This window comes from Rutilus rutilus (genome assembly GCF_951802725.1).
Source record: "Rutilus rutilus genome assembly, chromosome: 6".
In the NCBI taxonomy this organism is placed as follows: Eukaryota; Metazoa; Chordata; class Actinopteri; order Cypriniformes; family Leuciscidae; genus Rutilus; species Rutilus rutilus.
The window spans coordinates 41,113,717-41,126,378 of record NC_140214.1 but is presented as its reverse complement, the minus strand read 5'-3'; the positions used below and the strand labels follow the sequence as shown (position 1 = coordinate 41,126,378).

The window sequence follows — 12,662 nt, the reverse complement described above, 5'->3', positions numbered from 1 at the left end:
TCTATTATATGACAGTAAAGCCTAATCTTCTCTTATTTGAATAAGGAATGGCTGAATGAGGAGTCCTCCACCGAGATCTACTCCCACCGTCCCACAGGTGAATAAAACAACCTGTTCACGTCTCCTGGAGTTTGACTTTCACACAGGCTTCAGTCTCCTGCACAGAACAGCTTATGCCTTTACAATAGCAACAGACTGTCAAATCACATTGAATGTGAAGAATCGTTGTGATGAATAATGAAGATGTGCTTGAAATCAAATCTAATGTCAATGTAAATATAGTTCATAGAATTATTAAATAATTACTCTGTTAATTATGATTATTAAAGTGCTACAATTAACTTTTCACCAAAAAACTCCAAATCTACATGAATTACTAGGCTACTACTTAATCTGGACACATTTAAAACAGTATATTTACTTCACCGTATCAGCAGAACAGACATAACAGCCTACGACATAGCTCGCCGATTATTATCTTTTACATGAGTCTACAAGGGCGATTATACAAAGTGTCAATGATGTCATCTTACTCAGCAAATATATGACGAGTTTGGTTCCAAAACACGATAAACGTAAAAAAATAATAATTGAGTTCCCGCAAGCTTGTTCTCACACGACAGCATCAAACTTCTGTCACGCTGACACACTTTGACTCCATGGGATCTTTTGAAAAACTTTCAATTGTTTTACTCAAAGTCAACGAAAACTGAGCAGGACAACAAGCTGATCGCCGTAAAAAAGTTCAGGAAGTATTTCTTAGCGATGGCTGATTGAATGTCGGCTATTTTTAGTCCAGTGCCTGTGTAGCCTATGAGATTAGTATTGACCAAGTTCAGAGGCCGTCATATGTGGATCAACTTACTTAGTTGTGCATTTTCAACATTTTATATTGATTCAATGGATTAATTGCATTTTGGGGGGGGGAAAGTGTCATGAGTTTATTGCAATTTGGGGAAAAAATAATCCGTTTTCATAATAAATCTTTGAAAATCAAAATCTGGATTTGAAATCTTGATGTTATTATAACCTAAATATGCTATATGAAAGTTTGAAAACAAAAAATAGTGGTTTACATCTTGCCACTCATTTTCATTTTTACTCAAATTAATCATAATGGATTTATCGCGTTTTGGAACCAAACTCTTCATATTCAACAGATATAGGTTATACACTGGAAATGTGGTCATCACTGGTTGTGAAGGCGGTTCATCAATTGCAAACAAGTCATTGCGCATTGTGCCGATCTGAGTCGAAGTCTCACCGCTATTCCTGTGATGAATGTGCGTTTCTGTCTCCTAGCCGCTTCACTCGCTGTCGTCTTGTAGTAAGCTGAAGCAAACTCAGATGTAGATGGCTTATTTTCTCCTTCTCGCTCATCTTTTCGTGCTTTTTTGAAAAAGTGTAATCTTGTAGTCTACTTTGCACACCTGCCATTGTCACCGCATGAACTCTCACGCGAAGATGACAGCGTTACGCACAACACGTCACATAATCAAATCAAGTTTGAAAACAGCCGCATTTTACCGCGCACTATTTTGATTGGTCAATCTAACAATTAGACTAACAAATCAACAATTTCTTATTTTATTTTAAGCAATCAGAAATCTGAGGCTACACCAATGATACACACACACACACCCACACACACACACATATGAATGTTTATGTTAGATGGAATGAATGACAGCACTAGTATTTAGATAGGCTATAGATGTCTGACACCTGTGGTCAGGAGAAGTAGAGGTGAGGCATCTTTCCCATCTTATCCTAATATTTATATATGTTTTTAAGTAAAAGATATTAAGTTAAAGCCTCTGAATCTCTGTTGTGCTGAATCCATGAGGCTACGGCTCGACCATCTTCTCCTAATATTGATTAGCGCAGCTTATAAATCATATACCGTATAGACAAACAACTGCACTAACCAGCTGTGAAATGAAAAAGCCACTAAAAAGCACAACCTGTGCTTTTATTTGAACAAATATCTCTTAAAATGGAGGGTTTTTGAGTGAAACAAGTAGATCTAATTGAAAACAGAAAAACTCCTGTTTTCGGCCTGTTGGATTTAAAGATATATTGCCTCATTCAGCGTTGTTGACAGCCACTCAATCACGAGACCGGCTGTCTGGAGAGTTCAACTGTTAGTACATCATATATTGATATTTTTCTTTATAATGTGCTTCATGTCCCTTCTCTTCTTTCATCCAGAGAAATAAAACCGTTGACTCTTATTTGAGGAACAATCATTCACAACTCGAGACAAACAGCAAGCAGAGACAGGCTGAAACTGTCCGCACACATTCACGTGTGTGAAATAAATTACACACATTTAAACGTCTTCGTATGTATATTAAACAGCATGAAGAGCTTGTTCTTCCAGCATTACATGATATGATATAATTGTGTCTTACAACACTCAGACTCCCTGCGGCCGACTGAAGAAGAAACCCCTCTGATCACTCATAAATGTGTCTATAAATATGCCGCTGTTTTCCACTTCTCCTGCTGAGCCGACCGGAGCACTGCATGATACCAAACCAGGAATCTGTGCTCCTTAAGATGTTTGATGTTGGGATTACACACTGTACAGGCAGGGGGAATTGGCGGCACCTGGCAATTGACCCTGTAATGAGTTTTTAATAAGCAGAAAACCACTGCGTCTGACGCCTGCTGATAGAAACCTGCACGATTATGAATGTCTCCAGCACCGTACAGATGTGCCTGAGAACAGCTGAAGTCGTGTTCGCGGGACAGGTCTGTCTTTAGACGGCACACCTGTGGGTTTAGATGGTTTTCTATGCGCTGCTCTGTATATTTGTGCCTCACTCCATCAGCGCTGTGTTTTTAAGATCTGTAAAAGTAGTCCAGCTTTGGGAAACCTCGTCTCATGTTCCCTGGATGTTCAGATCGGCTCTATATACTTCAATAATTAGTTTTAACATTACATCAGCATTTTCTGTAATTAATTCAGTCCAAACCATATAACACACAGACTCCTTCTGACAGCCTGCATGTTCAAAATCCTCTTTTTGATGGATATTTTCCTAGGTGTGTTATCTATTTATTTTATTCTTGTTTTGTTTTATAGACTCACTCTCTAATAATGCTGCGTTAAAAACAACTTGGGTCATTTTGACAAACCATCAGCTGCTTTTTTTTTTTTTTTTTTTTTTTTTTACTGTTTATAAATTGTACTGCTGGGTTAAATTTTTTAAATGAACCCAAAATGGGTTGTAAATTAAAATCACTTTAACACATGCTACAACACAAGCAACAGTTATCAACAGGTGAAATTTACTAACAGCAAGAACATCTAAAAATTGTCTGAAGTCACCCAGAAACACACGAACTGAAAGCCCGTAAACAGTGTATCATAGCGAATTGACATGATTACAGTTTTTCTCAGTCGCTTTGGTGCATTTCTCACATCACTATTTACATTTGCACAACAGTTAATGCAGTTCTCAAAACAATTAGTACAAACTGCAAAACCTAGTTGATAACCTGCAAAAGCGTGTCACTTGCTCAAAATGGAGAGCTCATTCCTCAAAAGCAAGTATTCATGTCAATGAAAGTGTCAGTGTCATCAAGATGAAAAGTCCTGACACCATTGTTTATGAACAAGATAGTCAAATGGCTTTGTCATGTTTTCATTATGACAGTTTACTCTGTAAATGTTTTCCAATGCAAAAAAGTCAGATCTTGGCGACACTACCTGAACATGCTCGAGACAGCACTATATACTATTTGCACAGCCATTTGAAAAATACAGTAAAGTTACACATTACTGTATTTAGTGTGGTAACTGAGTACAAGACACTGAATATGTATGTTTCACATTTTTACTGCATATGCTCTTTGCAATTCTAATTTGTTCACAGCATTGTGCAAAAGAAAAAATACACCCTTATTTACAACAAACATAAACTCCCTTTGGGTAGAGCTGTGCACAACTGTAAACAATACTGCAGTACATATTGGAACTGAACATACAACATAGTACTGTAATCATTCATGCACATCCAGACGCTCCTCATCAGTGAAAGCTGAGATTCACCTGAGAGAAATTGTTCAATTAATGAAATGAAATTTCATTGACTCAAGCAATAAAATGAGGATTATTAGTTTTATATGGAATGACTATTCAGCATTCACAAGTATAGTTAATTTTGACTGACATGACATAAGCAAATGATAATGTTATAAAACAGCAGAGAGTTGTATGAAAGCAATTGATGCATGTCCAAAAGCATTTGCAATTTGTTGGAAGGAATGAGAAACTGCTACTATGATGTGCACACATGACTAAATGTTGTGGAGGTTGAACTAACTGTTGTGCAAATGTAAAGAGTGATGTGAGAAATGCACCAAAGCGACTGAGAAAAACTGTAAACCATTCCTGCTTTTTGAGTTCCTGTTCAGCAGTCATTCCCATCTCACTTCAGTTCGTTTTCTGCTATTTAACACACACGTTCCTGACATGAGCACCAAAACGTTAGCAAAAAACAACAACATTTATACGTCTGTCATGGAATGTTTTAGTCAGATGTTTTTTAAATGTTATATGTTAATGTTCAGAGAACATTCAAAAGTAACATTCGCATGCATGTTTGCAATGCGATTTTTCCTTAATGGACCAATTTTCCTTAAAAATAAAAAACTCCAAATGTGTTACATCGTTGGCCATTTAAAATCAAACAGTGACAATGTCATTGAATTATTTGCATACTGAATGGCTACTGATCTACTGATCTACTTTGTTACTGTTATTCTCTTTAACCATCATTTGTAAATGTTGATCATTTTGTAAAACACCAATGATGACCCTTAACTTTCCTGAAGGATTACATTCTGACACATGGGCTTGTACACGAGTTGACTGCGTGGATCTCTGAGCTGAGTGAGTGAGTGGAGGCGGGGCTCATTTGCATATTCATAGAACTGCGCATACTAAATGAGGTACATTCAAGCTATTTTAATGCTGGAAATGTATTTTATTTTTAAATGTCATTTTGGTGATCAAACATGAGTTTTAAGGGATAAGATTATTTATTCAGTGAGTGGCACTAAAAGCACATTCAGTTTTATCTGAAACAGACGAACGTGAATCCGGCAACGTTTTATCATGACGGTTGCTGTACGTATCACAGCAGTTTGGAATTGAATGTCCGGTGAGTGTTGCTATAAGATTCATTCGCTTTTGAAAATAACATATTACATACACTAAACCCTAAACATACCCGATAGTGTTAACAAAAGCAAACGGGAGATTAAAAATGCCATTTCAGCTCGGTTTTATCGTGCCGCTTTTGTGCTGACTGTGTTTCGCAGACTCGTCTTCACATCACGAGTGCACTGCTGTTTATGGGATGCAAATGTCATGCGCTATGGTAAAACTGTTTTTAGGTCATACTTTTGTATTGTGCAAGGAACTGCACAGAAATAAGTCTTTATTAATTGAAAATCTGCCCGTAATCATAATTTGTGTGAAAAGCAATAAGGGTTGTTGGTGCTTTACTGCATCCGGAGCTCATTTCAGCTGGAAACTGCAGTGTTTTGTATGTATTACAAACATACAACGGCATCTCACATAGTCTGACGGCAGATACAAATAAACAATAAATAAATGGCCTTTGAGTCATTCATTACAAAAGTGTGCAATAAATATGCTAAACATGGAAGCTTGAACGTGTGCTTGACACACATTTGAGCTTCTTATTTTCCTTTTAAAGGCTGTGAAGTGCCTTGGATCCGCAGCTTTGTTTGATGCGTTGATGTAATACCCACTGAAACTTATGGAGTGGCTCCTCCCCCTTTTCAAACAGCCAATAGCATTTAGTTTCCCTCACAGACTGCGAGTCGTACTTGACGGCACCATTGATACGCTGGATTCAATAGTAGAGGATTCATTCGTTAATTCTTAACCAATGTACAGTGGGTTAAAACTCGAAGGTTTGATTAACTGAACACACACTCCAACACATATTGCTCACGTATCAACGGTCGCTTTGGTCAGGTGGTGTTTATAGCAAAGGGGTGGAGCTTTAGGTTCTAGAGAGCATTTGATTGGACAGAAGATGTGATGAGAAGCTGAAGTGATGTCATAAAAGTCCCTGATCCATTTTAGCGGAAGTGAGAGACTGTACGTTTTGAATGCTTAAATATCTCCTAAATGTGAATTTTGTCATTGTTTTGGAGCACACCAGCTTATTCATAACCTTAAAGGGACACTTCACCCATGGGAACATTGATCTTCATTGAAAGTGGGTCATATATGTAGTCGAAATGTAAAATAAATTTTGAATTTGGTGCCTTCTTGACCGAGGAAAGAAAGAAAGTAACTTCAGGACGCATTTGTATGAAAGACAACAACTCCCACAATGCACCACATTGCACAGCTGCGCAAGCCACTCCCACTAATCCAGAACAGCATATGAATCACTCATCCGTCCATAAGGCTAGCTACCTACAACCGGAGCTTGAAATTCATTTCACACAAAATGTCTAACGTTAGTTATTTGGCGAACTCATTAATGAATTACTCCTCATTTGTATTTCTTTCGAAATGGTGAATTATTGCATGGTAACGTTACCGGGATGTTCAGTCAGATGCGGTGCGACCGTGCGAAACTAGGATGGTTCACAACACAAACGTCCGTGTCCTCGTCTGATTCAGAGATTTCGTCTAGGAGAAATTCTTTGCCGCAGACGGACTCTATCTCTGTGTTCGTAGCGGTTCGTAGTTGCATAGTGAGATCACCGGCGCCACCAGTCCGCCCTAACTCGAGCCAGTCTGGGCTTCTCGTCCGCGACAGGCAGGTCTTCCGCCTCGGCTGCTCTTCGCTATAATGCGGCTTGTAAAGGTAGCCACAAACACCCGATTCGAGCAGCAGACTTCCGAAATCCTCTTCTTCTAAATCATATTGAGTAACGTTACCCTCCGCTATTGTCATATCTTCACAGCTGGCTCCACAGTGCCTGTTAGCTTAGCTTCCAAACAAGATGGAGGATATTGCTTTCAGTTTCAGAAAGTGAAGTCCCACCCACTGATCTGTAATAGGTCTGTAGCGTGAGCGGGTCCCGCCCCCTGGAATAATGAGGAGCTAGTGTTTGTAGTCTCTACACTTTTCAATGAAATGTGACTTCCTGCTTATTATGACGCAAAATGATGATTTTTACGTCATAATAAGCAGGAAGTAAAACACTTAAATCCTTATTTCTCCCATCTCAGGGAAAAATGAACGAAAAATCCACGTTTATTATAATATATGACTGGGTTTCTAACAATACAAAGCTTAATGCAAATGGGTGAAGTGTCCCTTTAAGGCTAACATATTCATACTAAAAGCTAAAAAAAATACATTTAGATTTCAGCGGGCCTTTAATGGCGGTTGGCAAACCCACTTGAAGCTGCACGCCGCCACCTACTGCACGACACCGGCACGACAGCTGATGCCGAATGAAGGATCGAGGATCAGGCTGAGGATCCCGATCAGTTAAAAAGCACTTTCTCGGACCCAATACCTGTCCTTGAGATAACTCAGGATATCCCTGGAAGAAGCACATTTTTGCGATGACTCTGTGTTGTCCCGGCATTATAGTGCAGAATTCTGTTGCATGTCATACCAAAAATACATAAATATATAATTCCTGAGCAAAATCTCATTCTGCGTTTTTCTCATGTTTAAGTTTAAGTCTCTAAAAGTAAGTAATATAGTAATTTTCTAAGCAATTATAACAATAATTGAGTGGCAACCCTGTTTCAGAGTAAGACAGATGCAGCTGGTGAGATCATCTGTGTTAATGCATTGATGTGACTAATGACCTTCAAAGTTCAAAACAGCCGTTACCCATTTCTCCTATTCCATTAGTTTCTTTCAGTACTTTGGGTGAATAAAATGGGGAAAAAAGAAACATAAATGATGCCCTATGTTTGCTATGCACATCATGAATCTCTTTATTTATCATCCATCAGTCGTTCTGGGAACTCTGAGGGAGTGACCTTTCATGAAACCGAGCTCTGATGTCCCTGAACTCACTTTTCTCTGAGGTTTATCATCTGAGTGGATTGTTATAAATAAATTCCTCCTTGGTTGCTTCAATTAAAATTTTTTTCTTTAGGCAAGGAATCGTCATTTTGTCTAAAAGACAAACACAGTGTCCTAGCACTACTGCACTTATAGCTTTTTAGGAGCAATATAAATAAACAGCGGCGTTTGACTGTCAATGCATGTTTTTGATAATAACATAAGCACTAACTATGAGATAGAGAAATTGGTCACATTTTAGGTCCAATTCTCACTATTAACAAATAACTTTTTCCCCAATAAACTTCTAATTACTGCTTATTAATAGTTAGTAAGGTAGTTTAGGCATGGGATTAAGGGATGTAGAATATGATCATACAGGAATAAGGCATTAATATGTGCTTTATAAGTACTAATAAACAGCCAATATGCATGCTAATAAGCAACTAGTGAGAATTGGACCCTAAACTAAAGAGTTACCAGTAAACCTACATGCATGTTTAACCTCATCACTGCCATTGTGTCTGTCAATGCATCCAGTGCCATAAAACTGAGCGGCTCACGCTAGCCGGTTCGACACAAAGAGAGCCACAGCGACAGCGCAGTTTAAGGGCCATAACATCCGTGCAGCTCCTACCTCTGGGTCTGGTATCTGTGCCGCGGCGTTGAAGACGTGGTGTGCGATCAACACCGCCGCTACGCTCATCAGCAACGGCACCAGGGTTAGCGGCGGATGGTGCCCAGGCCCCTCGATCGCCATCTTCCCTCTTCTTCTCCCGCGCCTCATCCCTCCCCCGGCTGCTTCTGCCCCGAGAACTGCGCACGACCACAATAGTGCGGGTGATTGATAGTCTATCGGTGCGAAACGTCCACCGCCTCCCCTACATTAACACTGCTCTGGTCTCTTCAGTCGTGCAGACACACTACGCTCTCTCCAGCCTCTCGGCTAAAGGCCATTAATTAATTAATAGCCCCGGTGTGGTTTACAGCCTCGCCGTCCCGAGCACAGAGAGGTTACGAGAGTTGTGGGGGGAAGGGAGTTACACAGAAGCACACAAAGGGATCAGAGGAATTGCGTGACACGCTGTATTTTGATCTGCCTGGCCAAAGGATCGGCGACAGGTTCCCCAATAATCATGTGAACAAACTGTTGTTCAGCTGTCCACTGAGAGAAGGAGAGTTTACTGAAAGCAAACTGTTAAAGGGCTGACACTGTTTGCTTTTTTCCAAAATAGTCTCATTGGGAAAAATCAAGCGGCATCCTTCCGGTCTCTCTCTTGAAACCAACACGGAGGCTGCAATTCATCGACTGGCCACTAGAGACTGGCAGCAGAAGAGAGTCAATCCTATACACCCCCATGTTAAAATGCCCAACTTCACAGCAGAAAAACATGTTTACATGGTGCAAAAAGTGGTTTTAGTCTTTATAGCTAATTTTGCCCTTCATGACAACTGTGAGGGGGGTGAATTATTTTATAACTCATGTGTTTAAATTATATTAAGCCTTAAAGTTCTGCATAATTAAGGGCGTGGCCACTTGAGTGACAGGTGGATTTCCGCTGATGTCACTACTAGCCGTTTGTCTGCTGTCTGTTAGCGTCACGTCACCTCAGCTAATCCGCCTCGCTGCCCAGTTACGGTTATCCGGGAGTGACGCGCGGCCTTCAAAAACGCTCCTCAGAAACTTGCGGGTGACGTCACGGACACTACGTCCATATTTTCTTACAGTCTATGGGAAAAACGTGCCTTTTGCAAAACTTCACTGCAGTTTTCAGCTGAGTTTAATTATAGTGGCAGTACAACACCAAGTGTTAACTTTAATTTCTTTTGACAGCAGCATATTATTGATTCATTAAGATACATGTTTGCACGATTCCTTAAACAATTCTATCTTAGGACCTCAAATCATTGTGCATGATTTGTAAACTAATACATTTTTGACTGTTTGCATCACATAACCAGATCCATACACTCTTAGAAAGAAGTTGATGTGACCTGGTGTGTCAAGGCCTGAAAGAGGATCTGTTCTGCTTTTCTCATCTGTCTTTAGTGTGTAATGTTGCTGTTTGATCATGAAAAAGCTCCAGTTCTTCTCTATATCAGTGTCAGTGTTTCTGAACTCCTGAAACGCCTCCATTGTAGTCTTGAGTTTCTTCCGGGAACGAACACGTCACAATATTCCTCATTATAATAATTCATACGCAGAATAAAGGGGCGGGGCCTGGTTGAGTTAGTTAGTAGTGTGTTAAACTGACGGTTATGGTAAGGGGCGGGACATTTCCCAAACACACTCAAAGCGCTCGACCAATCACAACACACTGATCCAGCCGACCAATCAGAGCACAGTGTGCTTTTCAGAAGGAGGGGCTTCATAGAGACAGAAACATCAAATGAGTTTCCTTTGTTTCTTTATATTTGTAAATCAACATCATCTTACAATTCCTAAAATGTAACCTTTACCTATGCATTTATGTGTACACCTACACTTGCTTAACTTTGACCGTGAGTGTAAGAGGCATTGATCTGTTAATAACATCTGCTCACATGAGCCGTACACGGGTGGAACTGAACCTGATCCTCTCTGTAGACAGTGCTATGAACACATACAGAAACAGATCAACATTAGATTGATTTCATTGACAATTCCTTTAAAGTCTGAGAGTATTGTGACAGACTTGATTAATATACTGGCTTTCATTAAAAGCCTCACATCTTTATGTGATTAATAAATCATTGGCTACAGCACTGAACTTGTGATATGACTCAAGACTGCTGTTTTCTCCACCATAAAGCCCAACTGGCTACATTGCACTGTTTATTACTATACATGACTATTTACCAAATACTGTATAAAATGAGAAACTAGTAGAAAGACACGGTTGTATAAGCATCAACTGATCCAGACAAAGACCAGTAAACATTTGTTTATTGCAAAAAAAACAACAGCTTTTCTTTGGATCATTGGACCATCATAATCTACCTTTTATTGACATCTTAAAAACGGGTCGGCTTGACAAAACACCTTCAAACATTTTACACCAGGTTAATACAAAATTAGGCTAAATATTTTTTTTGAATAATATTGTACATTTAATTTACTTGCTTTTTAGACTTATTTTACCCTAAAATGTCACATTATTTTAGTTTAACATGTACTTGCTATAAGTCCTACTAAATGTATTATTAGTCTTTGTGGTGAATCTGCTGTCTAATCTGTTGTCTTATCTCCATTATTGATGGCCACAGGATGTAAATATGAAGCGAGTGGTTGTCCTTTGTGGTCTCTCAGTTGTGGATACACTTGTAAAGCTCTTTGGCATGTGTTTACATTTGTTAGATATATTGTCTGAATAGATTAATTTGCTTAAAATCAAATCCATATTTATTCGCATTTTTTAACACATGGCAGAGCATTGGAGGGAAAACAGTGAACAAATGTTAGAGATGGTTCACCCAAAAATTTAAATATTGTCATTACTCGCCATCATGTCATTCCAAACATGAAGATTTTCTTTCTTCCGTGGAACACAAACCTTGACATTTTAAAAATCTTTTAGCAATTTTTCGCTGAAAAACTGTTTTTTTGTCTTGTGTGTGTGTGTGTGTGTGTGTTATAATTATGTTTTTAATCAATGTTATATGTAACAAAACTTGTTTAACAAAACATGGTTTGGATAAGAAATGTTTAATTTTATGAATAATGTTTATTTAATAGATAAAATAATGCAAAAATAATGGTAACAATAATTTATCTTCAGAAACTACATTTCAGTGCCCATATGGAAATGTTCCGTATGGAAGCTTTAAGGGTTCCGTCAGGAGCTTCATGCTGCTATAGAACCTTTCAGCAGTTCCCATCATGAGATCATTTTATGGATTTATTTTTACTTCAACAATTTATTTTTAATTCAGTTATTTTTAATTAAATGTTCTGAATTAAACAGCTTGTAAAGATACTTTATCACTAGAAAATGCCATAATTTAAGGCATTTCTCCTTATATAGAAGATTTTTGTCATGAGGCATTCTGTAAAATTGAGCCAAGAACCCCAGAGATCTATACAGAAACCTCAAAGCTCTAGATTTAGAGCAACAGGGTTTCAGATCTCTGCTGTATTGAGCTATATTTGCATTAACCACTAAGTCATCATTGGCAGGCCTTGAGCAGATGGCTGGTGTGACTAAGCGGGGAAGCACAGTTGTCAGTCGTCAGAGGCAAACAGTATACTCTATAGTGTACACAAAACACAGATTTGACACATTTTAAACTTATGAATTTCCATTTCACCACATTATAACTTCATGATAACTTCATCTGGCAACTGCTATATATCAAACTTAAACCACATAAGCCCCTTTCACACTAGGTAGCTCAAGGAACTCAGTTATAGGAACTAGCCACCAGGGTGGTTCCCGAGAACTCAATGTTCCCTATCAGTCAGTCACGTTCAACATTAACGTCAGTGACTGGAGAAGTGGGACCTCGTCTGTGAGCCCAATCACCTTCTAGTGGTAACAGAACAAGCCAATGCACACTGGCGCTGCCTCCTCTGTTCTCATTACCCTCGATGGTAGGGCGGTCAAAGGGGACGTGGAGATCCCACAGACGTCAGAGCGTACAGTTGTGCCCGTA

The 12,662-nt window shown here is 39.0% G+C and overlaps 1 protein-coding gene across 1 annotated transcript in view; it reads right to left on the bottom strand.

Moving 5' to 3' along the window:
* tmie (transmembrane inner ear) overlaps positions 1-8,817 on the bottom strand; it is a gene marked incomplete at its 5' end in the record, with an annotated part of 39,374 nt that extends 30,557 nt beyond the window's left edge. Inside the window, one exon of the mRNA XM_084410178.1 lies at positions 8,668-8,817. Coding sequence (XP_084266304.1) covers positions 8,668-8,817 — 150 coding nt within the window. The remainder of the gene's footprint in view (positions 1-8,667) is intronic.
* Between the last annotated feature and the right edge of the window lie 3,845 nt (positions 8,818-12,662).